Source organism: Taeniopygia guttata, chromosome Z (genome assembly GCF_048771995.1).
Source record: "Taeniopygia guttata chromosome Z, bTaeGut7.mat, whole genome shotgun sequence".
Classification (NCBI taxonomy): Eukaryota; Metazoa; Chordata; class Aves; order Passeriformes; family Estrildidae; genus Taeniopygia; species Taeniopygia guttata.
Genome location: NC_133063.1, coordinates 3952673 through 3978015, shown reverse-complemented (window position 1 = coordinate 3978015; position 25343 = coordinate 3952673). Strand labels below are relative to the sequence as shown.

The window sequence follows — 25343 nt, the reverse complement described above, 5'->3', positions numbered from 1 at the left end:
AGTGCTACTAGACATGGGAAAAACTTGAGTCTACCCCAGTGACAAGAATCACTTTCCATAACACACTGTGAGGAACACCCAGTGCAAGGAATAAAGATCACAGGGGTTCCAGCTGATAAAAGTCTCAGCTTTTCCACCCATCCCCCTGTGGCATGCTGTACACTGAAGCAAGAGGTGAGCCATTTTTTTAATCCAAGAGTAAACCCACAGGCAGTCTGCAGGGATATCTTACACACAAGCAGTGTATCAGCGAGCTGACTTCCCTCCTGGAGATCACTCATCACAATTTAAATGCATTAAATCATTTCAACATGTAGCACTTAATCCTTTGGCACCACAGTTCTGATTTCCCCAGAGTACTGGCAAGCGCCAAGGAGTTAAACAGATTTTAATGAACAGTTTTCACTGCTCGATGAGCAAGCAGCGACTTGGTGCCCTCAACATGTGTCCTCATTGCAGGAAATCCACAGTCAGACACTCCTGGTTGTTCTCACACCATCCACTCACACTGCTCTAGTATTCTGAGACTTTTTGGGCTTCATGCAACAAACAACATAAAATTAAACACTGAACAGTACTTTGACTTGGATTTGGCAGTGCTGGGTTGACTTGATGATCATACCTTGGAAGGCTTTTCCAGCCAAAATGATTCCAGGATTTACCCCAAAGCAAAAGAAATCAAGGCTACCGTGGCAGCATTATCCATCATTTCTGAGAGCATCATGATACAGGGCTACACAAAGATTTTTGGCAGAGAGTGCAACTGATTTTGAACACATTTGTATTATTTTTACTCAAAGAGCATCTCTCCTGCCATCTTCCATCTTGTATAACACGTACTCCATTTCCTGGACACAAGCCCATTTTAGTAATTCTGCCTAAATTCTGTACTCTTGCATAACCTATTGCCCCCAAATTACATTTTAGCAGTTGCTTTCTCAAGGGGTCAATTCTAACCATAGGACTGTTTCTTATCTTCACTAGATCCCTAGAAATAGTATTAATTCAAATCTGTGGCCACTGCTGGTTTATAAAAAATATGTGAAAAGATGCATTAAATTGCAATATCAATATTCCAATGTTCATACATGGCCACCTTCACCACAATTCCTCTGAAGAGGACTATTACCACCTTTTAAAATGTATGAAAATCACTAAAGCTCAGGCTGATCTACAGCTCCACATTTCATAAACTGCTCAAAAAAGCCAGATTAAGCTAAATCAAACTCTCTAGCACTTAATTTCTGGTTTTAAAGCAAAGTTTGGGATTCTGAGTCAAAAAAACCCATAGAATCATAGAAGTATTTAGACCTAAAGCATCTGAGAGAAAAGACCCTTATGATCAAGTACAACCATTAACCTAATTCAACAGTCCAGCACTAAACCCCACATGCCACATCTGCAGACATTACGACATTTAAGTTTCATATGGGATGTTTGTTTCATTTGCACTTGTGTGTACCCACCATATGAGCTTGGTCCTGCTTTCTCTTCATAAGTAAAATGAAGTTGCAGCTCCTCTTCTGACATTCGACTGATGAACACTTTCAGCAAACAGCAAATAATGAAGAGTGCATTGTGAGCCTGCCAGATAAAGAGGTGGCTAGAAAAGAACAAACAAGAATCAGTAATGCTTCACCAGCAAACATGCATCAAAAGCCACAAGAAAATAAATGTCAGAGTAGACAAAGTTCTACAGTTGAAGCAAGGAAAAGCCAAAGTGTTTAAGCAGGGAGTCTGCAGTTGATGCTACAGAAAACACAATGGGAATGTATACAAAAGTAGTTTAGAAAATACAAAATTATCCCTAACTATATTTGTGCCATTTAAAAGGCTGCAGCAGACAGAACTCTTTGAGGAACTCACCAAACAGTTCAGCAAACTTCTAGAGGTCTCTAGAAACTATGGACTCAAGGCACACAAACACTTGAAAATTTCCAACAGGTTTAGGCTTGAAAGCTTCCTGGCTCCCTGAACCTTAGCCTTTTTCCCAGGTGAACAGCTTTCAGATGACAGTAGGCATTTATGGACTTCATGAGCACCATACAGCAGGATTTTATTATGCAACACACACAAATATTTTCCAAGCTTTCTGAATGAAAGGGGAATACAGCTGCATAAATTTTTTTGAGTCCCAGTAAGCAACTGCTGAGAAGCCCATGCAACAGCACAGAGACAACTATTGCCCAAAGCTGCACTTTCAAGGTACCTTAGGATTAAAACAGCAACAGCTATCTGGGCACAAATAACTTCTTTCTTTAGATGCAACAAAAAACTCGACAGTCCTGGGAACAAAGAGGAATTCCAGCCCCAGATCTGATGAAAGTTAGACATTTATCTGTGGGTGTGAGGGAACAACTAGAGAAAGCCTCCTGCAAAAAAACCCCACAGTCTGCACAAGTAACCTCTTGGGAGTTCTCTCCTACTGCTGAAAGGGGCAACAAAACCAATAGCAGCTGCATGACATAACCTGAAAGCAGAATTTTCATACCTATTTAAATATTAATAGATATAGATATTTAAAATATTTCAAGATAGAACACTGGCTCATACATTAATTTCAGCCTAAAAGTTCAGATAATTCTTAAAAGTTTCTAAGGCAGTAGTACCCATAGCTTACACCATTTATATAGAAATGTGTTCATCTAACACACAAATATGTATTTTTGCCCAGTAATCTACTTACCTATTACACTTAACTTCTGTGTTTAGAGAAGTACTAGACATTTGTTCTGTTTCAAATGGCAGTCTAAGAGAATTCTAAGGTTTGGTCAGTGAGCATGTTAATTAGCAATGTAAAAAAATCAAAAGGAACATGATAAAATTAAAAGGCACACACAGCTCTTTTCTGGGCACTTACTTCTGACATTCTGCTGAAATTTTCAACTCTTTGGTTCTAGAAAGAAAGACTTTAATCAAAGATCCAAGGTTTCCTGTTCGAGGATTCTTCTCAACTAGATGAGGAAAAATAAGATACAATTACAAAGTATGCATAAGCTGACACTATCTAGTGCAAATAATATATAGAAAAAAACCCAAATTTCAATGTCTTAAACAAATTCTAAATAAAGTTCTAATACAGTTCTAAATAAAGCACAATATGTCTTGTTTTTCTGTATGAGCATTCTTCTTTCAAGATTCTCTAGTACATGGTTTATATGGTTTATTTAGTCCACAATTTTTCTCTAAATACTATTAATCCTACATTTAAAATATCCCAAACATGGGATACTCATACTCATACTGCTTCCTTTCCAAGACTTGTCTCCCGTAAGAAAACTGGGCAAGTCTTCACAACTACATTTCACCTTCTCACAACAGCACTGATCAAATTTATATCATCCCTTCCTTTCATCCTCTAATTCCTTCCCCTTACTGATCAGCTTAAAGGGCAAAAGGAAAAAGATATAGTAGAGATGGAAATACTTGTTTTAAACCTTACAGTCATATCAGGTTCTGTAAAAGAGGTGACAGTGGAAGTAAAGGTTTTGGGTATACATAAACACACTCTTTACACTGCTTTAATTTTAGTAGGGCAACATATACAAATAGAACGCTAAAGGCATGAATGTGCAAAGGGATGGTGTTTCCCAATTTTTCTGGTAAAGTACATGGAAAAAAGATGGCACAACGTCTCACCTAAAGACTTGCAGACTGAGATTGTGGCTTCTTCCAAGAGCTTTAAATCAGCACTAGGTAAGAGAAAAAGAAAACAAAACTGGTCACACAAGCAGTTGGGTTCCTGCACTTGAAGTGAAAGTTCATTACAAAACAGTAATAAAATCTTTCTATGAAGCACTTAATTTTAGTCATCCATTAGCTCATTGAAGTCAGTTTGTACAACCTCCCTGCTCAAGCAGGATGTCCTAGAGCCAGCAGCCCCTGACTGTGTCCAGGTGATTTTTAAGTATCCCCACAAGCTCTCTGAGCAACTCATTCCAATGCTCTGTCATCCTAACATCAGGCAATGCAACACCCTTTTGAAGCACAGCAACTATAAAACAGGAGACTAATATTCAAAAGTTAAATGGTTATTAGAGTGAAATTATATCAGTGTCTTCTCCCAGGGAACAAGGGACAGGATGAGAGAAAGCGGTCTCAAGCTATGCCAAGGGAGTTTTAGGTCATACACTGGGGAAAATCCCTCTGTGGAAAGGGCTGTCCAGCCCTGGCACAGCTGCCCTGGGCAGAGGTGGATCCCCCATCTCTGGAGGGATTAAAAGCCATGTGGATGTGGCACCTGGGGACATGGGTCAGTGGTGGCCCTGGCAATGCTGAGGTATGGTTGGACCCCATGGTCTTCATGGGCTTTTCCAACCTGAAGGATTCTGTGATTCCATGAGCATTTTATTACTGCTAGTTTTGCAGCTTCAGTGCTGCCATGCTCAGCTTGGTGTTCACAAAAATACAAATAGAACAGCAGCTGCCAGAAAGAACTTTAACTTTTTTTACAAGAAATTTCACATGAAATTACGCCCTTCTAAAATCATGAATAAAATAAACCTCAATCTGACGTCTGATCTCAAACTAAGCAGCTCTTTCCTTTTAACCAATGTGATTATACAAGTGCAACAATAACATCAGATACAGCAAATTGTTCCTAACTTCATTAATTGCCATGTGATATGCCTCAGAAAAACATCATCTGAAAAGAACAATAAAGCACTAAAGCAAAACCTGACAGCAACCACTGAAACCACACCAGCTGCGTCAAACACATACTTCTGACCTACCAGTGTAGGGCAACTGGTCCTTAAAAACAACCTTAACAGATGGGAAAACAAGACAAATCATCAGATACTGTGTTCAGTGACACACTGAGCAATATGAATATTAATAAGTAAAGGGCACCCTGTTCCACCACTGTCATTAAAATTCTTTCCTTCTATCTTGTCTGAATCCACCCTCTCCGAGTTTAAAACTATCACCTCTTGTCATATGATGAACTGCTCATATCATGAACATACGAACATATCATATCTTCTGCTCAGTGTTCTGGAAGAGATGGTAGAGCCTCTACACAGACTGAACATATATCCAGACCTTCAGGGACTTCTGAAGTTCAACAAATTAAAGGACAGTCAAAAAATTTAGTTCAACACTTGCAATCCTTTTTAAATTTATATAGTAATCCAGTTTACAGCACACTGTTGCATCAACCTGAGATTATCAGTGGGGCTGTGTGGGAAGCTGCTAAACCAGCTCCAGTGCTGAAAACCCTGTGGAGCCATGCTCTTGGAAGCTGTGGAGTTTGAGCTGTTCCCCAGCTCATGAGGACTAGAAGACACTGTAGAAAGAGCAGTCAAAAAAATTATTTCAAAACCCTTTACAGGAAATTATTCAAGATAGAGATGTCATATTAAGTTTTAAATGCCTGAAAATTTTCTTGTATATCAGACTAATTTACTGTGCAGTGAGCTGACAGCTGAGACAGCTCTTCACCTACAGCTGAATATCCTAAGACAACTTTAGATTACACAGATTGGCTTGTCTTGATATCAATTGCCAACATTCATTCTTCTCTTACAAACTGCTTTGAAACACAAGACTCAGAAAGAACAAACTTATACTTTGATATATACTTTAGAAACATTAGGCCTGGTCTCAAAGGTGGCCTCTTGTTCCAGCACTACAAACATGCAGAGTAATTAAAAACAAATGGTATTGAGCAAGAACCACCAGCACGCCACCAGCAACTACGAAAAACACAGTTTTCTAGGTCTGTGTGACCTTACACTTTTTAAAAAAACAAAAACTTCTAAACTTGCCCAGCTGGCTGTTTGTCATCAGGATTTATTCCTTCCCAAGACCTGGCAGGCAGGGAGGGTGAATATTACAATGGACAACAACTCAGTAGAGAGTTTTAGGTACTGAAAAATCATAATCCAACACAACATGACCCCTCCCACTATCCAAAGATCCTGGGGACACAGTCAGAGTGGTTACTGTAATTACTCCAGGATTTAAATCCTAAATGCAGACATTCAGCTGTGAATTATGGTTCATTTTCTCCCTAATTTCTAAGGTTAGGTTTCAAAGTATAGCATTCTTACAGATTTTTTTTCTTCTCTTTTGAGCCATTAAAACCCACACAAAGTCCTCAAAAAACTTCCACAGAGCTGTTTCATTTCTACAAGTTGCCAGGATCAAAACCAGTGGCAAAGCAAGCAAGGCTTTCAGATCTTCAGCAAAGCTTTTAACACTCCAGTAATTTTTTTTGGTACTAAAATGAAGTTTAACGCTTAAAAATTAACTACAGCCTCTTATTCATACAAGAAGAACACAAAAGTGAATTTTTGCCACACTCAAGACTAGGCAACAGCTACGACAAAATTTCAGTTCACTCAAATGAAACACCTAGTGAGGGGGAATTGCAGCAGAAATACCACCCCAATAGACACACACCAGTGAAATACATCCCCAAGGATGGACTCATGGAGACAATACCGTGAAGGGGTACAAAAAAATAGCAGCTCATTCCTGAGTACCTTGGGCCAAACTTAGCAGTGACTTTCTTTCCTTTGATTGGGCAGGAAAGAGAACTGAGAGACATGGAAAAAGCTGTCCGGGTATTTTCTTGTGCAGTGAAGAGACAGAAGGTAAATTACATTAAGATTTGGGTTGAAGATGCCAGAGCCAAGATTCACAAGGTGGCACAACAGAAATGGTACAACCAACTGTGGTACCGACTTTTCTCTACAGTCCCTGTGGAAATGACATCTGGTTAATGAATGAATGTAAAAATGGAAACTCAAAACTGAAACATCTGTCCTTTCATTAAGCCACAGAGAACATTGCTAATAAGTACTTGAATTGTATTTCAGCTCTAACAAGAGCAAGGACTGATAAAGTGAAGCTCCTTCACTGCACTGATCACAAATAAAAGCTCCAATTCTCTCTGAATTGGAACTCTCACCTAAGGAATATGGACTGCCTTGCTGTCAAATATCTGTTAAATACATGTCTGGATCACAAGTCTGATGAAAGCGTCTGAGGGAGCTGGGAAGGGGCTGAGCCTGGAGAAAAGGAGGCTCAGGGGGGACCTTGTGGCTCTGCACAGCTCCTGACAGGAGGGGACAGCCAGGGGGGACAGCTCTGCTCCAGGAACAGGGACAGGAGGAGAGGGAACGGCCTTAGGCTGGGCCAGGGGAGGCTCAGGGTGGATACTGGGGAAAATTCCTTCATGGAAAGGCTGTCCAGCTCTGGCAAAGCTGCCCTGGGCAGTGGTGAAGTTGCCATCATAGGAGGGATTTAAAAGCCATGTGGGTGTGGCACTTGGTGACATGGGTTAGAACACATAAAAGTAAAGGACAGATTTGTTAAGGACAGAGGGCAAAATATTTGCTGCTCTATGAGAACCATTTGGTATATTCGCAACGTGAAACAGATTATCTGTTGCTCATAACGAACAGGCAGTGAGTATGAAAAGTCAACTCAGCCTGCTGCTTGATGGCTCTGCTGAGCATCAGCAGGAGAAACCCAGAAACTCCACTAATGTCCTGGAAGCTCTGCCCTGGACAAGACACTTCTATGGAAAACAGTCACATGCATATGGAACAAACTCTGAGGGTGTGAGGGCCCTTGCACAGGGTGCCCAGAGCACCTGTGGCTGCACCATCCATGGAAGTGTCCAAGGCCAGGTTGGACAGGACTTGGAGCAGCCTGGGATAGTGGAAGGTGTCCTTGCCCATGGCAGGGGTGTGGAATGGATGATTTTTAAGATCCCTTCCAATTCAAACTGTTCTGGGCTTCTGTGACACCAGCTTCAAGCCACGGGCCTTTAACAGCATGATCACAGTGACCTAGGTGAGTTTGCACATGGACTTCAAGTGGCACTACCTGCACTGAACCAGCTCACTTCCACAGAGCAGTACATATTTACATATTCACCAGTTCTACAGTTTTCTGAGAAACTAACAAAAGGTACCACCTGATGTGGAGATTCAAACAGGCTGTGAACATATGGGGCAAACAGAATAGATTCAAAACGGAATATTCTTAACCATACTGATTTTACTGGCTCACTTGGATACAAGCAAATTTCTGAGGTGCATGGTCGCTTCCCACATACTTAAGGAAAAAATTCAGGCTTCACAGGCATTCCTCCTTCAACTTGTGATCTGATGGCCAGCATTTTCGAATTACTTAATAAAAGAAATTATTTTATTTGCTTTTCTTTTACATAGAGGCTAAATCCACACACTTCAATAAAATTGAAATGAATAATAGTGAAATTTGCTTCCTTGACAGCACAGCCATGTTTACAGCATATCGGTTTGTCGTTGCTTATTTTAAAGGTATCCAAACTGGAGAGGTTTTACAGTGGCAGTGATTATTTTCTTTAACATCTTAACACCATGTATTGCACGCCAATTGTCACTAAAAACTGCTCTAGACATGGGCAGTAGTCCAAAGAGTTTCTTCATCAGGAAGTTAGTTTTCTGTAAGAAAACCTCTTTTCAGTAGAGATGGGAAAGAACGGCAAATTGAGCAGTCTATTAATCAATAAAATTTCATCACTTTCATTGACTGCAGATTTTTATTTCTGGCTTCTTACAACTCAAAAACAGGATCCTGCACTCAGCAGGATGTTTTTGTAAAAAACATTACTTCCAAAAAGAAAAGGAAGGGGAAAAAAAGAAAAAGGGGAAAAAAAACCCAAAACAGTGGCATTAAAAATGGGATTATTTTTAAATGGTTCAATTCAGCCTTACTTTAAATCTACTAACAATCAGTCTTCAGCAAAACCATAATTTTCAAGACAGTGAAGGTCGTTTCCTAACAGCAGCCAATTTTGAAGAATGTGGGTTTATCCACTTTTCTTTTAACAGCACCACAATAGAAGATGTTTCAAAGTTGCAGTGGCTTCTCTTAAAGTATCTCCACACAACAAGAGAAAGCATTCTGTCTAAAAGCTGCAAATATAAACATACTCACACTTAGTATGGTAAGAAAAAGACACAAACCAAAGCAGACAAGTACCCTTCTAAAAAGGAGGGGGGAAAAACAAAACAAGCAGCTTTCCTGACAGTTTTTTTCCTCATAGTAAGGCTTTTTTCCTTTGCCATTGAACACAAAACAGAAGAACCAGCCCATTTACTAAACTCATACTGTGGGAATGCTGATTTTAATGGACTAGTTGGAGGACAGACATCAAAGAATATAAGGCAGCATATGATTTATTGTACCGTTTAAAAAAAAATGTACCATGTTAAGGCAACATAAAAGCTTCCCATCTTTATGTCTTTCCATTAAAGGCCCATGCACATTATTCTTGAACTGCCAACTCATTAATAACTCTGGGGAAGGAACAAAGCAGAACAGTAAATATTAAGCACATGATTTTCAGCAAGTTCTGCTTTAGTTAACTTTAAGTTTTCCATCAGAAAATAATTGTAACTAATACCACCACTAAGGAGGAGGTTGCATTCTTGGTAGCAAATCACAGAAAAGTCAGACAAACACAAAGTCTGCCTAGACTGAGAGCTAACACTCCAAAGCAAACCTCATAGCTCTTAATCCTGACAGTAACTAAAAAAATCATCCAGAAAAGCTGTATTTAATTTTTCCAATAACCAAACACTATTGGATTGATAGGGTAGTCACCTAAAGTATAGAAGTGGCAGATTTATACAATTTTAATTCAGGTCCCACAAGTCCATTCTGTGCAACAAATAATTTTCCTTCCTTTCCGTGAAGGAAAAAAAATACCATGAACATGCAGGAGTGTGAAATTAGAGTAGCAAGTACTTCCTAATGGCTGAAACCAGAAATGTCTCAGTAGACACTTCAACGGTACCTGCTCAGCACGCATGATCTGCTTTACAGAAAATGATACCGCAACAAACTTTTGACAGTGAAAAGCATGAGGCAACCTAAAACTAAACTGCTGGGAGCTGTTCCTTGGACTGTCCCTTATGTTTGTATCACTCATCTGCTCCCACTCTGAGACGGTGAGAGGCCTTGGTGGTCTTCTTCACATGCCAGGTGCCCAGGCTGGCTCTGGCTGTTACTATTCACTCATGCCAGGGGAGTCACAAGCAGCAAGCAGAGATTCACCATCAGCTCATTTCCGATTACTGACAGCTGATAGTCCCTCTCAATATTTGCCTAATTGTTAAGAAAATCAAAAGTATCAGAGGAAGAACAAGCAGCCCAGAAAGGCAGAATATTCGCTCCTCATAACCAGCTCTGCTTCAACCACACTCTCCTGTTCATTTTTGGATGATGCAGGTTTAAGCAATCCCACTTTTTAGCTCAATAGGCTGGTGTGCCCCAAAAAATCAATCCCTCATCATGCCAGAATTGTTTTGTGGGGCCATGCTATGAATCACTGTAGGGAATTACCTTGGCTGAAAAAATATACACTTCTGCAGTGTTTTCCAGATAGATTAGCTCTTAATTAAACCTACAGACGAACAATATAAACACTGGAAGAGATAGTGCAAGGGCAAGAGCATCTTGCATCAATGTTGCTGACAGAGATACAGCAACATTGCAGTCGGAAGCACTGGTATTTGGCAAACTTTCCCATACAGAAACAAACTATCCCATACAGAAAACTACCTTGTGTTCTTTACAGACACGGACCAAAAGGTCAACGGGACTGAAAAAATAAAACCTAGTAAAGAATGCATGGCTGAGGAATGAGCAAGGCTAAACAATTTCCCATGGAACCAGAAAAAGAGAGATTAACACATTCAGTTTGGGTAGAGGTCAGAAAAAAAAAAAAACAAAAAACAAAGAAGAGGACTATGAAGATGAGACATGGATAAAAGGAGGAAGAGATCAACCAAACTGAACAGAGAAAGAGAGGAAAGCAAAACAAGGACAAATAAAGAAATTCAAAGTGCCAAGACACACAAAGCATTAAGAAAATGAAGACAGCAGAGCACAGAAAGTGGTGCTATTTTAAGATCTGGTATCATGTCTTCATGTTTCTCAAAGTAACAAAACAGTATTTCCCATCTCTCAAGCCAAGGCACAAAGATTACTGTTCACAGAAGATCCAGCTCTGTTTGACACCTGGGATCTACTGTATCTGGACTAACTTGGAACAGCTTCTGTAAAGCAACTCACTAGTCATAAGTTCCTAACCAGAAAAAGCATACACGGAAAAGCGTTAAAAATCCCACGAACTTTCTTACACACACTGATTCAGATTTCCCTTGGAATCCTTCGCTGCAGATACTGTTTCCTTGCTATGGTCAATGCTTCTTGACAAGGGAAATTTGTGGGGCATCTGTGAAAGGAGTAAATCTACTCCAGCCCCACCACTTCCCCACTTTGCTGGTTTTTGCTTGGATAATTTGGGTTTGGCTGATTGTTTTCCTACCAACATGAAGTTTTCTATCACGTTCTTTTCTAATGCTTTTCTCTGCCTCCTGCCCTATGGTACTGACATATGCAGAACAGAATTATGTCCAGAGAAGCACCCAGAGAAGACAGCCCTCTTCTCTCTGGGGATCACGTCAGTCCCATCTTTGCAAAAACTTCAGGAAATACATCTTTTACTCTGAAGTATCACCGACTGTCTCCAGAAAAAAACAACATAAAACACTTATACAGCTCCCAAAAACACTTGTTAACAGTCACTAGTTTCACAACAGAAAAACAGAAGAAGTGAATTAAAAAGAGACGAAAACTGCAAAACTCTGTCCTGTACCACAGGTGAAAACTGGCTCCCTTCCACAAATTACAAACAAGCATCTTGCTCCTGGCACTTAAGCCTCATTAAAAAAAAGAGCTAACTTGGTAATTTGGAAGATTTCAATCTCAGAAATTGACATTGACCTCCATTGTTCCATTCCTGCAGGCAAGGTTATCTGATACAGACAAATGCTGAGGGTGCTGTGCAGCCAACATAGTCCGATTTCACTTGTCAATGGTTCTCTCAGGTAGATGCATCTGAATGGGAAATTTCTGTTTCCTTCCAATAGTAAGCTGCAGAAAAGATGTCTCTAAAAATATTTCTTCTCTAGCTCCCAGGCAAGAGCACCATCTGGTGTTCAGCTAATTAAAGCTTTCAACCTGCATTTGGATCATTTCATTGTACTGCTTGTCTTTTTAATTATTTTTTTGCTTGAGGTTTTTTTGTTTGGTTATGTTTTTGCTTTGTTGATTTGGGGTTTTTTTTTAGCAAATTTACTCTGTACTGAATCTGAATTCCATTAAACAGGCATAAAAAACATGCAAAACAAGCTAACAAAAACTCCTTAACTTTCATGGGGGAACGAAGGAAAATAGAACAACCGAAATAAATTGGTGGGATTTTATATGGAATTATTATTAATCCAAACAACAGAGTATAATATAAGTTCTTAGAATACTGTCAGTCTTATTAGTCATGGGTAGGCTGTAAATAATTCTTGTCTTGAGGGATCTTAGAGGAAACACAACTGCTCGCACATTCCCAATTCTCTACTGCCCTTTACCAGCTTTACAGCCCTCCACAACACTCTCCCTTTCTTCCTAATCTCTAGGTATTCTCTCCAGGAAGAAGCCAAAATACCTCCTCCTCCTCACTCTTTACAAAATAGCACCTGGTAAATGCTTCCCAGTTATTTAGCTTAACCATTTTCCATTTCCATTTTCTAGTTGCCTAAATTTTCACTTAACGAGAAGCACCAGTTTTATGCTGAAAACTGTAAAAATAGTTTAAGTAACACCTGAAGGTATTAATATCAGATTGTTCTTGTAAGACTGATAATCAACACACAGGCCAAGGAATTTAGCAATGGAATGGGTTAATAGAAGTTACAAGAACTTAAATTCTCTACTTCTGGAGATGTGCTATGGAGCCTCTAAAAAATACTGATTTTACTTATACCCACACCACTTTCTAGAAAGAAAAGGCATTCAAAGCTTGTATTTTAGGTATTTAGTAAATATTTTTATGAAAATACACACCAAATTTCTTTTCAAGATGCAAAGAGGGTGAAAAAAAAAGCCATACAGATTAAGCAACTCAAAAGCTAACTTCCAATTAAATCCTGCAATAAGTACAATTGACTCTAAATTGTATTTTAGGTATTTAGTAAATATTTTTATGACAATACACACCAAATTTCTTTTCAAGATGCAAAGAGGGTGAAAAAAAAGCCATACCAATTAAGCAACTCAAAAGCTAACTTCCAATTAAATCCTGCAATAAATATATTTGACTTTAAATTGAGAGGAAACATCAAATATTGGAATCTTCAGCAAATCCAGTCCACCCAAAGGCTATAATAAATGAAAAGAAAGCTTCCTAAAACAACAAGGAAAAAAGGTTTCCAACACTACAGACCCTATTTCTGATCTCTACCAGGAGAATGAATAGCAATTACAGCTATTATGAAGAAGAAAGAAACCCACAGGAATGGAAGAGGTGGTGGAAAACGCTTCCAAACTTAGAAACAACAGCCTATTTTACACAGGCATTTATTCCTCTGCTACCTAAAACACGAATAATTAACATAACCACTCATTTGCTTTCAGACTGGTCACTTCTATGAACATATTATCAAAGCCAGCTCTTCAACACCCTCTTACCTGTTTGTTGGAGTGGTGAAGCTAAAAGACAGAAGCTGATTCCAGAACGGGTCATTCTCAGAGATGGGCTCTGATCCTGACAGTTTCTGTAAATACTCATTTTCTGGAAGCTCACTGATGCTGCTGCTATTTGCTCCCATCTTCTTTATTTGGCGGATGTTTTTCTAAATTTTCATTTCTTTGAAGGAAAAAAAGAAGAAAGAAATATTTTAACTCTTTTGCACAAATAAGGAACATGCAGACCCTGAGTTATCCACCAGTAAAGCTTTTGATCACCTCCTTGAAAAATTACTGAGATGTAGGAATCAGGCACATAGGAATATATTAGAAAGATTTCCTTTCAACAAACTTTGGACTATAACATCTTTGGTCAAGAAAGATAAAAGTTTTTGTGCTATTCCTTCAGTCATCGTCTCACTTATATTTTAATAAATTATACTCAGCAAAAACACTGCTTCTCAGTTATATCAGTGACAAGGCTGCTAGCAGTGGGAAAAACTACACAGAATTCACAATTTTAATGAGGGTGTCAAGCTGACATACTATTCAGCCATATGTTTTCAAACTGAACATGCACAGATAGAAAATTATTACTTCTGTAAAAATGCAGCTAATTCCTGCATGCCACCAACAATTTACACCTTTAAAGTTCCTGCCTTTCCAGAGTAAGCACAGCTCTTGTCACACTTTTATCAAGTAGCAAAGGTACTATTGACCATACATTAATCTCCTGACCTCTGTAAAATAACATGATTCCTTCCAGGCAACTACTTCAACGGGAGAAAGCCATAAAATGAACATATCAGAAATACAACTGTTTTTTGATGGAACACCGCAGAAGCTTGCACTCCAAACTTTACTATATGTGTTGTACTTGATCTGTATGAAGCATCAGAAGCTTTAAATTCTTCATGCTGCTTCTCATCCTTATAAAGAATTTAATTAACTAAGAAAAACACCACAATGCCATCAACTCCGTGCCAGGTATGATCCCAAACTTCTACCTTTTGAGACAAAATAACCGTGACTGACTGGTTTAAAAGTTTGTATGAAAAAAGGCGTAGCAGTCAAGATAAAAGTGTTGTGCAACACTTACTGTAACCTAAATACGCACTCCCGAGCTGGCCTAAGATGTAAGAACAGGCACAGCTGTATCAGAAGATGTAAGCTACTACCCAGAGCAACTTTTCCCTTGGTTTCTACAAAGATTCAGATGCGAAGTGTGAGATACAAGATATCAGATACAAGAATCACAACTACAGTGATACTCTTATAAACTCATCAACTTCACAGAAGCAACGACTTCCAGAAAAGACACTTCTAAGAGCAATTAATATTAATAAAGAACTGTGTAAATAGGAAGAAAGGTTATTAAAACAAACAGAAGATGCAACAAAAAGCTGCAAAATTAGCAGCCATTGTGGAAATTCTCTGAAGAATTAATAATTGAGATTTAGAGCGACTGCAAAGTACCCAAATATGTCAGAAACAACAAACCGCCAGCACAGTCATACAGGAGAATATAAAATATATTAAGTAATAAAGAGGTCTTTAAAATATGAAATCCTAAAAAAAAAAAAAAAATTGGTGATTATTTTATAAGTTTTATTTTTTGGAGACTCTACAGGCAGGGACACCTTGAAGTGGACCAGCTGGCTCCAAGCCTCATCCAACCTGACATGTTTGCAACATGTTCAACTACTGCAAAAGCCAACAGTGATGCTGTTGGCCCTGGACCTATTTTTTGACACAAGTCCCATCCCTGTGCCTTCAAATTACTTAAAGGCCCTACATTTAAACCTTTATTTCTTGGAGAAAAAAACAAGTCTAGTCTCTTGTCTGCTTCAAGTTCCCATTCTCTGCTCATGTTTTCCAGCTCACTTGCTCCAAGACAAACAACTAACGGTGAAGAGAAGCAAGAGGCAGCTGGAGCCCTGCCTTCAAATGCCTCCACCTTCACCTGGAACTCTTTGAGTTCTCCATGCCAGAGCACTGGCAGCACCCAAAACCCTTAGCCTGTTCTCCTAAAATGAGTCACCCAATTCTCTATTTACAAGCTACTCTTACAGACCACTGCAGCTCCCAAAGCCCCCCAGATTTAAACCACTTTCCCAGAAATATGACAGCAACTGGAACAGGTTTCAAGCTAATTCTTGAAAAGGAGTCATGCTTGCTTTCCAGATTTCTCCTTTGGCATGCCAGCAGGTTCAATACCATTAAGACAAAACCCAAAACAAAGAGGGCTTTAACAGCAAGTCTTAGCAAAATTTTATTGTCTGTTTTCAGAGTAAGTGTCAAAGCAACATGACAGCTGTGGAGCCCCTTGTGAGCCCTCCTGCCCTAATGCCCAGCTGGCTCCCTCCAAAGTGCAGAGAACATTTTTCATTCCACGAGCCTTCCGCACAGCAACAGAAAAATAAGGCACTGGATGATTATTTTCTCCTCTAAATGAAATAAAGCCATCCAAATATCAAAATAATCCTGTTTGCTTGAGCTTTAAATACATGACAGTAGTCTGTAGATAAGGAGACTTGGCAAGCTTTGACTTCTACTCATTCAAGAGCCAAAAACTCTTGGAGCAATCAAACAAACACATGTATTTTCTCTCTTACAGCCCAGGTGGTTTCTTTCCTCTCCTAAGTAGATTACACTCACTACACCCCTCTGAAGTAAAAATCTCAGCAAGTTCTACTGATCCTTCCTGTAGATGACTACACTAACAGACACACAAAGCTGACCCCTTCCATCAGGAACTTGCGTTATCCCAAAACTTGATGAAGTGCTGTGCAATGACTTCATGATGCAGCCTGAGCACCTTCAGTTCCCACAGTCTGACATAACCAAGACATTTCTGAGGAACTCCAGCCATCAGGTGACCCAGAAAACAAGTCTCTTCTTCAGAGTTCATGAATATCCTAGAAAAATGTCTAAAAATAATTTAAATAGGAAAAAAACCCCAATACTTTATTTCCAGGCACTTTAATAATAATAACACATTAACCCCAATGCTTTAACTTAGCTGATTACATGCTAGTCATGATCTCAAACACATTTCCAATTCAGCTGCCACTAAATAATATTAAATGAAATGGCAGTCACCACCTTAAATCATTTTCAAACATGCTATCAAATATTTCTTTTAGAAATTTCATTTCAGCCTTTAGCTGGAAAGATCACTCAAATAAAACATGTAATTACTTAAATGTCCACACTGCTTTTGATTAAGAGGCACTGCCTCTGTGCCTGCATGCTGGTTAAGACAGGAGAGGTTCAAGTCACTGGAAAATACAAAAGGTTCATCAGTACTTGGAACAGATTTACAACAGTATGATTTAAGCAGTATTTAAAACATTTATTTATTTATCCATGATTTTTCCTGCACTTGAATTTCCTAACAGCCCCCACTGCACAGAAAGGCTGCTCCAGGGGATCCCAAAGAAACTGCAAGAAACAAGGTTAAACAGCTTCTGCTTCCTCACATGCTGAAGTGGGACAGCCCCAACAAACAGCAAACCACAGGAAATTCCCTTTCACTCCAGGAAGTTCAGTCCTTACTCTAGCAGTAAATTATCAATGAAATCTGTTTTTGTTTTCCTTGAAATATGCTAAATAAATAAATGCATGGTTCATTAAAATAAGATTTTGCAAAAAGCTAATCTACTTAATTGCCACCCCAACCCCTGGAAAAAAAAAGACAAACCAAAAACCAGACACAACTTATTAGCTACTCATTTAGTTTAACTCAGTGTTATTACACCCACAAAGAATCATAGCCTGGTCTGCAAGTGTCATTCTCTATTAAATCCAGCATCTGTTTGGTCCCAGAACTCGGCTCCATGATGCAGCAGTAGAGGTTTTAGAGCAACACAAGGGAATCTTTTTGCACATCAGGACTCATTCCAGTCTCAAACTGCTAGGGGTAGGTATAAATCCCAAGTTTACTGTTTCTTCTAAAAGATTTCAATATTAATTATAACAAGGCTTACAAGACTATAATTTTTCCTCTGAAAGAAAGTTAAAAGCAATTCAGCAGTAGATAGGTACCATGTATGAGCTCCTAAATGTAACTCAAGGTACAGATATGTACTGTTGAACTTGGGAAAAATTTGTAATCTTTTATATATCTTCTATTTTTAAAAGTTTACACAAGTAGTCAGAGCTCCTTTCAGGATTATATCTCTTACTGGTCTCACAACTTAATCGCTAATACTGGAATTTTATCTGTCTAGTACAGCCAACTGCTCGCCAAAACTACACTTGCCATGATCATCTGGCTTAGTCTGTAGACATCTTGAATAATATAATTACATATAGCTGTGGAATTTTTTTTAAATTACTGCTTTGAAGTGTAAGAATTTGAGATGGTCATGCACATGATTTTACAATGTCATCTGAGATCTGGTCACTAGATTGAGTCTTCAACACAACTACATAAAAATACTGAAAACATTTTAAAACCTAACAAAAATCTAATTTCTATACATAGCAGGACTTTGGTTACCTTCATAGTTTGCAGCTTTATGAACTAAAGCAAATGAACATTGTTTTCTTTCCAAGCAAAGGAGCCACAATCACTATAAAGATGAGAATATGAGATGTAACACTGCTCATTCAGTATTACCAAAGCACTGCACTGAGGTTTTTGGCTGATTCCTATTTGTATCCAAGAACAGCAGGTTTCAGACCATCTTTCACCCATGAGACATTAACACATCCCACAAAATCCTAAGCTAAATCTTGCCACAGAGGCATGAGACTACTGCAACATACTTACACATAATTCTCCATACAACAGAAAACACATAAATTAGATTAACAGTATGTATTGTTTAACTCCAATATTTGGATTTTACTGTCCGCACAATATATTTTAATTCTGATTACTCACTCATGTTACAGTAATATTTCACAGATTCACAGAATGGTTTCTTTTGGGAGGGACCTTTAAAGGCCATCCCATTCCACCCCTTCCATGGGCAACGACATCTTCCACTATGCCAGGTTGCTCCAAGCCTCATCCAACCTGGCCAGAACACTTCCACAATTTCTCTGAGCAACTTTGCAGCTTTCCAGCACGTTAAGTGTTTATTTATCTGTGCTGCTCGGGGAATTGTTCTGGGGAAGTTTTGGTGCTGTTAAAAAGTCTTAAAAAAAAAAAAAACCAAGAAATGAGATTCTATCTTTCTACAAAGACAAAAAGCAGTAATGCAAATACTTCATTCATACTCGGAGATCACTCACTAATTTTCATACAAAAAGGTCCAAAATTTTAAGAAATTTAGTTTTACTAATTAAATTGGTAAGATTTTTTTAAGCAAAACTAATGATGCAGAAATACCTGGTAATAACAATTCATGCCAGTAAAAGGGATCTTCAGGAAAAAAAAAAATCTTTACAATCCTCAGACTTTAGGAATTTTTGCCATTTTAAATCAGAAAAGAGCATTGAAATAGCCTTTGTTTTTAATGCATGTTAATGAGTCAGACTATTCCAGCTATTAACGCTTAGCAATCTTCAAACAGTATCAAACCACTATTAAAAATTCACCTTCTCTGATAAACCAGTTAGCCACAACCAAGCAGCCTGAGAGATTTCAGAATGGAATAAGCACATCCTCCATGACCAATTAGAAAAGCTTCCTACTGTTTTAAAGTTAATGAGTTAAGCAGGGAAGACTGTTTCTGCTCACTTTACATTGATCTGTAATTTCCCTCCCCTTTTCCACTGCCTTTTTGGCAACCACTCCTTTCTTCAGTTCCCTTTACTCACACCTTTTACTTTTGCATGCTGAAACTGTTCAGACACATACCAAATCCCCTTCCCCCCAGGAAAAACCCCACCAAAACCACAAAAAACACAGTTTTATGAGAAGTAGCAGACAGGCAAGCTGCTTTTGTGAAAAACACAAAGTAAGTGCTCTTTTAGTGAACCTGGTTGACCCTGACGGGGTCTATCTTTGCAGCTGGGGTACCAACACCATCTCTCATAGCTATTTTAATAACCCTCTGTTTCTCCACTATTTTTCAGACACTGCCAAGTTTGATGGCTGCTGTCAGGGATCATGATACAACCCTCTAACCTAGCTTTGCAGTAGCCCAGCACACTAACTATTCACCAAAGTGTCGTCCTGTAAAGCTCACCACATCAGGACAGAAACATTTTTGGATGGCAGTAAGAAATGCAACAGAATTATGAAGTGGTCCCCACAATGCCTAAGAACAAGAACAATACAAAAAAAAAAAAAAAAAAAAAACATCTTAAGGTCTTTAAGCAGCTCTCAACATAAATTATCTGACTTGCTCACTGTTTACTCAGCTGGATGAACAAACAGCATCTCTTTCGGTTCTCCTGCTCTGTTCTAGTGCCTTCCCCTTCCACAGCAAGGACCTGAATCGAAGAGCAGTGAAGTGACTTCAGAATGGTCCTTCTGGGTTCCACTGAAGCCTGAAAAGTCTTGAATGTAGCAGAAGTGATCAAACTCAATAGATTTACTGCAGGCAAAGAAGGTCTCTCACAGAGAAGGCAAGCAGCTGAAAAAATGAGTGATGATGCTGTGTTTTCTGCTCCAGTTCCTTTTCCACAACACTTTCGTGGGAGTAAGTCATCAATAAAAGCCTAATTCTGAAGAGCACAATCTGCTTCCTTCATGCCCCACCTACGGGACAGTTGTTCTACTCACAGCTGAAGAAGGGATTTCTCATAACCTTCATGGTGAGGCAGACTATTTCAAGCAGAAGAATTCAGATGGAGTGAGCCCAGATGTTGTGGTGCTTCCCCAAACTGCTCAACAAGGGATGCTATTGTCTTTGACAGCTCACCCTACACAGTTTGTCACACTTTAATAAAGTATTCTAAAAGAAGATGACAGAAAAATGAAAACCTAAATCCTATAAATGAGACTGAGATATACTAATCATATTTCTCAGCACTATCTCAGAAAACTAACACATTTTCATACACTCTATAATCTCTAACCACCAGGTTATTGGTGATCCACTCTACTAATTTCTGATCACCAAATCTAATAATTTTATATAAGCAGATGCCCACTTACTAATCTCAGAATACCATACTTTGAGTGAACTACTAGTCACGTTCACAGGCCGCCTTCAAATCCAGGTCCTGAACTGGATCTACTGAAGCACAGGAGAATAAAAACACCTTGCTCAAGTTGCTTTTCTCTAAAGTTACAAGAGATCAAAAATAATTTATGCAGAAATGCCATTCCAACCTTTCACTTCATAACAGAAAACGCTAATACAGAGTGCTCTAAAAATATTAAAAATTTACATTATAGCCTTGAACACCAATAAGCAAATACAGGCTTGTGGCAAACTAGACCCCAAAATTATCATATTTCCACCTAACACGTATTGGCCTTTCTGTTAGCACACACCCATTAGTGACACAGCTAAACTATATGAAGCTTTTTGTCCTCTATCCCCTCAGTCACCACATTCTGTCAGGGCAGGGCAGCAGGTACGGGCCAAACCTCGTGAGGAAACTTTTGCTGAATCCTGCATGTGAAACGCCTTCCTGTTGAGAAGTTCAGAGAGCTCCTATTCAACTTTTACAGGTAAATAAGCATTTAGAGCCTTTAAGGACTTCTTTGTCCAATTTACAAAGAAAGCAATTTATGCAACAAAACGTATCTCTAGTCCATTAATACAAAATCCCACAAGATCAATTAGAGACTCCTTAATTTTGTTCATTTTTAGTGCAGGCACTTACATTCCCATACTAAAACATAATACTGGAGGCCAAATCTCCCTGAAGGTTCAAAAGCCTCTCTATATATACAATTTAACAAGAGTTAACAAAATTTAAAGCTACAAAAACTATAAAGATCACTTTTCTGTTTAAATTCCTACGTAATAAGTTAGGAAATAAATACTGCACCAAGCCTACCAATCTGAGAGCAGAATGACAGCATCAGTTTTACAAAAACATCCTGTCACAGAGGGGAGGAGAGGTTGTGTGGAGGCAATTATGAAAAAATTTAATTATGAAGAAAGGTACCTCTATCCTTACTCTTACATTCCAACACCCCAAGAAAAGGTCAGCACTCAAACACAGCTACTGTTTTTTGGAGTACACGCTGAAATAAATTCTTTAATCCAATTAGTAAACACTGTGAGAAGGGAAGAAGGCTGGGTCAAGCACACCTTGTAATTTCTGTGTAAAACACCTGTTACAAAACTATTACAGGGAAGTAACGCATTTTTCAAAAGTTTCAAGGAGTGAAAATTCAAATATTATCTCCACTCTCTGCAGTGGGCAGGTATTTCTGTACAGGTTTTGTTTGCTCTCACCAGTAAGATTCCTGCTCCCAGCCAGGACAGGTGTGCTGGAACTATAAAATGTGAACAACAAACTGAACTTTAAACAAGAATATCAAAGGGATATGGAGCTTAAAAATAAAGACAAATCAAGAATGCACACAACCCATACTGAGAGCTGCCTTCACAGATTAAGAACAGAGAGCACATCAGAACCAACACTGCTGGTTTGACATCCTTCTTGACATCTTCCAGTGGCCAAAAAGAAACTTTTATTACCACAAATACAGCAATGGTTTTCAAAAACAGTTTTACACCTACTCCCTGATAATCTATGATAGATTATAGTGCTGGAAATTTTGTTCAATATGACAATGCTTTGATGACTTTGTCCCTTTCCTCTGCTTTTATAAAAAACAAAAAACAAACAACAAAAAAAAAAACCTCAGTATAATACCTACCTAAAAAATCAATCTACAGTAATTCATTGTTTTTACCATAATTGAAATGGACAGGTGGGTTGGATATGACACAAGTCAGACTAAACATAGATTGATTTAGTAAATCAAGTAGCTTCTCTATGGAAGGGATGCTAAGATTACTGCTACACACAAGTATTTCCCCCCTATTTCATTCTAAGACATAAGTAACATCTGCCTAAAGGCCAAAGTGATGTTTCAAGAAGATAATTCTAACACCATTTAAGCTTCAAAGAGATGCTCAGATGTTCATTGAAAGGCCTATTTGTTTCAATATTGGTATATTTTGCTATATGTAAAAGCTTATATAACTATTTTGGTTTCTGTGCTCTTCCACAGTTTGGGCATTAACCCTATTTTTGCAACAGAATTATTCGTCTCTGCTTCTGAATCTTCTCACAGCTGAAGGTCTTACTACAGCATAAAAAATGATGTTAGGCAGAAAGAAAAATCTTCTCTGTATATGTAATAATTTTACACTATATTACACACCATGATTTATATCACCTATCTTCAGGATCTCCTGCAAATTCAGTTATACTTGCCAGGGTGTGGGATTACTTCAAGATGCAACAGACTTTCCACTCTAGAGAAAACACTTCGAAAAATACTGTTAAAATCACTGATCATCTAGTGTGGCATCAGTTCAGAAGACACCAAACAGGATTTATTGCTTTTTGTGACTTTGTCGGTCACCAGCATGTTAAAAACATCTTAAGGTCTTAAAAACACAGCATGTCAGAAAATGCCAGAGGGCAGATTTGGATTAGATATTGGAAGGAATTCCTGGCTGTGAGGGTGGGGAAGTCCTGGCCCAGGGTGGCCAGAGAAGCTGTGGCTGCCCCTGGATCCCTGGAAGTGTCCAAGGCCAGGCTGGACAGGGCTTGGAACAATCTGGAACAGGGGAAGGAGTCCCTGCCCATGGCAGGGGATGGAACAGGATGATCCTTAATGTTTTTTCCCACCCACACCAATCTGGGATTCCGTGATCTCCAAATCTTCCTCTTAATCTGTAAAAATCATTGGGAGGAAGCACCAGATCCATCTCAGTTTAGCAGTAATTTGCTACAAGTACTTTTTTTTACTGGTTTAGCAGGAAATATGATGGATTAGAAGCTCTGCTAGTAAAACATCGGCATGGGACTGCAGGAAGAGGAGCTGAGGGATGCTCCAGCCAGGTGACAGTGCTGAGCTGGGTCCATCATTCCCCGCGCTGTCCACGGGCCTCTGCTGATGCAGCAGCAGTGGAAACAGAAAACAGCCCATGGAAATGACAGCAGGAGGCCCTCCCAAGCTCCTGGCAACCTAGGGAGAAATGGCAATTTTCTAGTCGACCCAGCTGGAGCACCTCAAACTTCTGTCAGTTGGGAATTGACACAATGTGGGATTACACAACCCTGCACTGGGACACCGGACTCAGCCACCCGGGAGCCTCTTTCCACTCCCCTGCACTCCAAAAGTGATCCGAAATGGAAATATCAACAGCTTAGTTACTTCTGCAAATACCCACAATGATTAGAACTGCAGCCCAGCACGTTATCCCTCGGCACAGGAGAGGGAAAAAATTAGATTATGGGCCCATGAACTCCCTGAGCTCTCCAGCACAGGAGATTAAAAAGAATAAATAAATAAACAAACAGTGAAGGCATATGAGGAAATGCAAAGCCTGGGGACTAAGGTGAGATACCAATTCAATTTTAAACTATAATATCCCTCACTTTTGATAAATATGATCATTTATAAGTGTGAATACAGTGTGGTAGGAGAAGGCAGAGTGAGCCCCAGGAGATCTGAGATGCTGCAGAGGAATAGAAAAGCCTCTGCTTCTCAAGAGCCAGACGGAAAAATAAATCGACTTACCACTTAGCCATGAACAATAAATATCATTAAGAGTACATAAGAAAAATACAGGTTTAAATCTCTGTCTTTCCAGTCCTGAGCGCATTTAAAGGGACACAGGGATATTCTAGGAACCCTGAGGAATCGCAGGATCCCTGTAAGAGAGCACTCAAGGTCTGGTAAAGGGACAGAGGCACATTCTGGGAACGCTGGCAGGGATCCCTGGATCCCTAAGGGACACAAGGACATCCATGGGACCCAGTGCGGGATCGATCCCTGGATCCCGAAGGGAGACAGGTACAGCCCGGGAGCCCCGTGAGGGAGATGCCCCAGCCCGGGCGGGGACACGGCGGGGGCCGGCAACTCTCTGTAGCGCCGGTGTCGAATTACGCAAGGCATCGCTCCATCTATCGCGACACAGGCCCGCGCCACGAGGGGACGGTGACGTCGGGGCAACCGGGGGATCTCGGGGGCCCCTTTGGGAGCCGGCGGCCGCCGGGTCCACCCGTCGCCCATGCCCCTCGAATGCACCGCCGAGGCCGCGCTTACCGTCCGTGTCCTGGGTCGCAGGAGGGTGGCAGGGTCGGTGGCGGCCGGTGGCGGTCGGTGCCGGGGTGCCTCGGCCCGCGCCGCTCCCGGGTCCCCTCACGGCCCCTCACGGTCCCCGCCCGCCTCCACGTCGCCGGCGCGGCCCCACTGCGCGTGCGCGAAGCCCGCGCGGGGCGGCGCGCAGGGCATCATGGGAGTTGTAGTTCCTGGCGGGCGGGGCGGCCATGACAATTCCCCTGCCCTGGGCTGATCCCCCAGCGTGGGCAGCAGGGCAGGGGGGTTCTGCCCCTCTGCCCCTGTGCTCAGGGCTGTTCACCTGCACAAGAGAAGCTCCAGGGAGAGCTCAGAGCCCCTGCCAGGGCCTCAAGGGGCTCCAGGAGAGCTGCAGAGGGACTGGGGACAAGGCAGGCAGGGACAGCACACAGGGAATGGCTCCCAGTGCCAGAGGGCAGGGACAGATGGGATATTGGGAATTAGGAATTGCTGGCTGTGAGGGTGGGGAAGTCCTGGCACAGGGTGCCCAGAGCAGCTGTGGCTGTCCCTGGATCCCTGGGAGTGTCCCAGGCCAGGTTGGATGGGGCTTGGAGCATCCTGGGCTAGTGGGAGATGTCCCTGCACATGGGAGGGGATGGGACTGGATGAGGTTTAAGGTCCCTTTGAACCC

At 40.3% G+C, this 25343-nt stretch overlaps 1 protein-coding gene across 6 annotated transcripts in view; it reads right to left on the bottom strand.

Moving 5' to 3' along the window:
• Positions 1-24832, bottom strand: part of DYM (dymeclin) — a 208122-nt gene extending 183290 nt beyond the window's left edge. For 4 of the 6 annotated variants that reach the window (XM_030258723.4, XM_032744488.3, XM_041711453.2 and 1 more), the window contains exons 1-5: positions 24680-24817; positions 13534-13711; positions 3640-3692; positions 2861-2954; positions 1467-1603 (exon numbers count right to left, since the gene is read on the bottom strand). In XM_030258723.4, the coding sequence (XP_030114583.1) occupies positions 1467-1603; positions 2861-2954; positions 3640-3692; positions 13534-13673 (424 nt within the window). In that variant the 5' untranslated portion in view covers positions 13674-13711; positions 24680-24817. Of the gene's footprint in view, positions 1-1466; positions 1604-2860; positions 2955-3639; positions 3693-13533; positions 13712-24679 lie in introns of all 6 variants that reach the window. The other 2 variants (XM_030258725.4, XM_002194292.7) reach the window with 2 other exon arrangements.
• Positions 24833-25343: the final 511 nt, after the last annotated feature.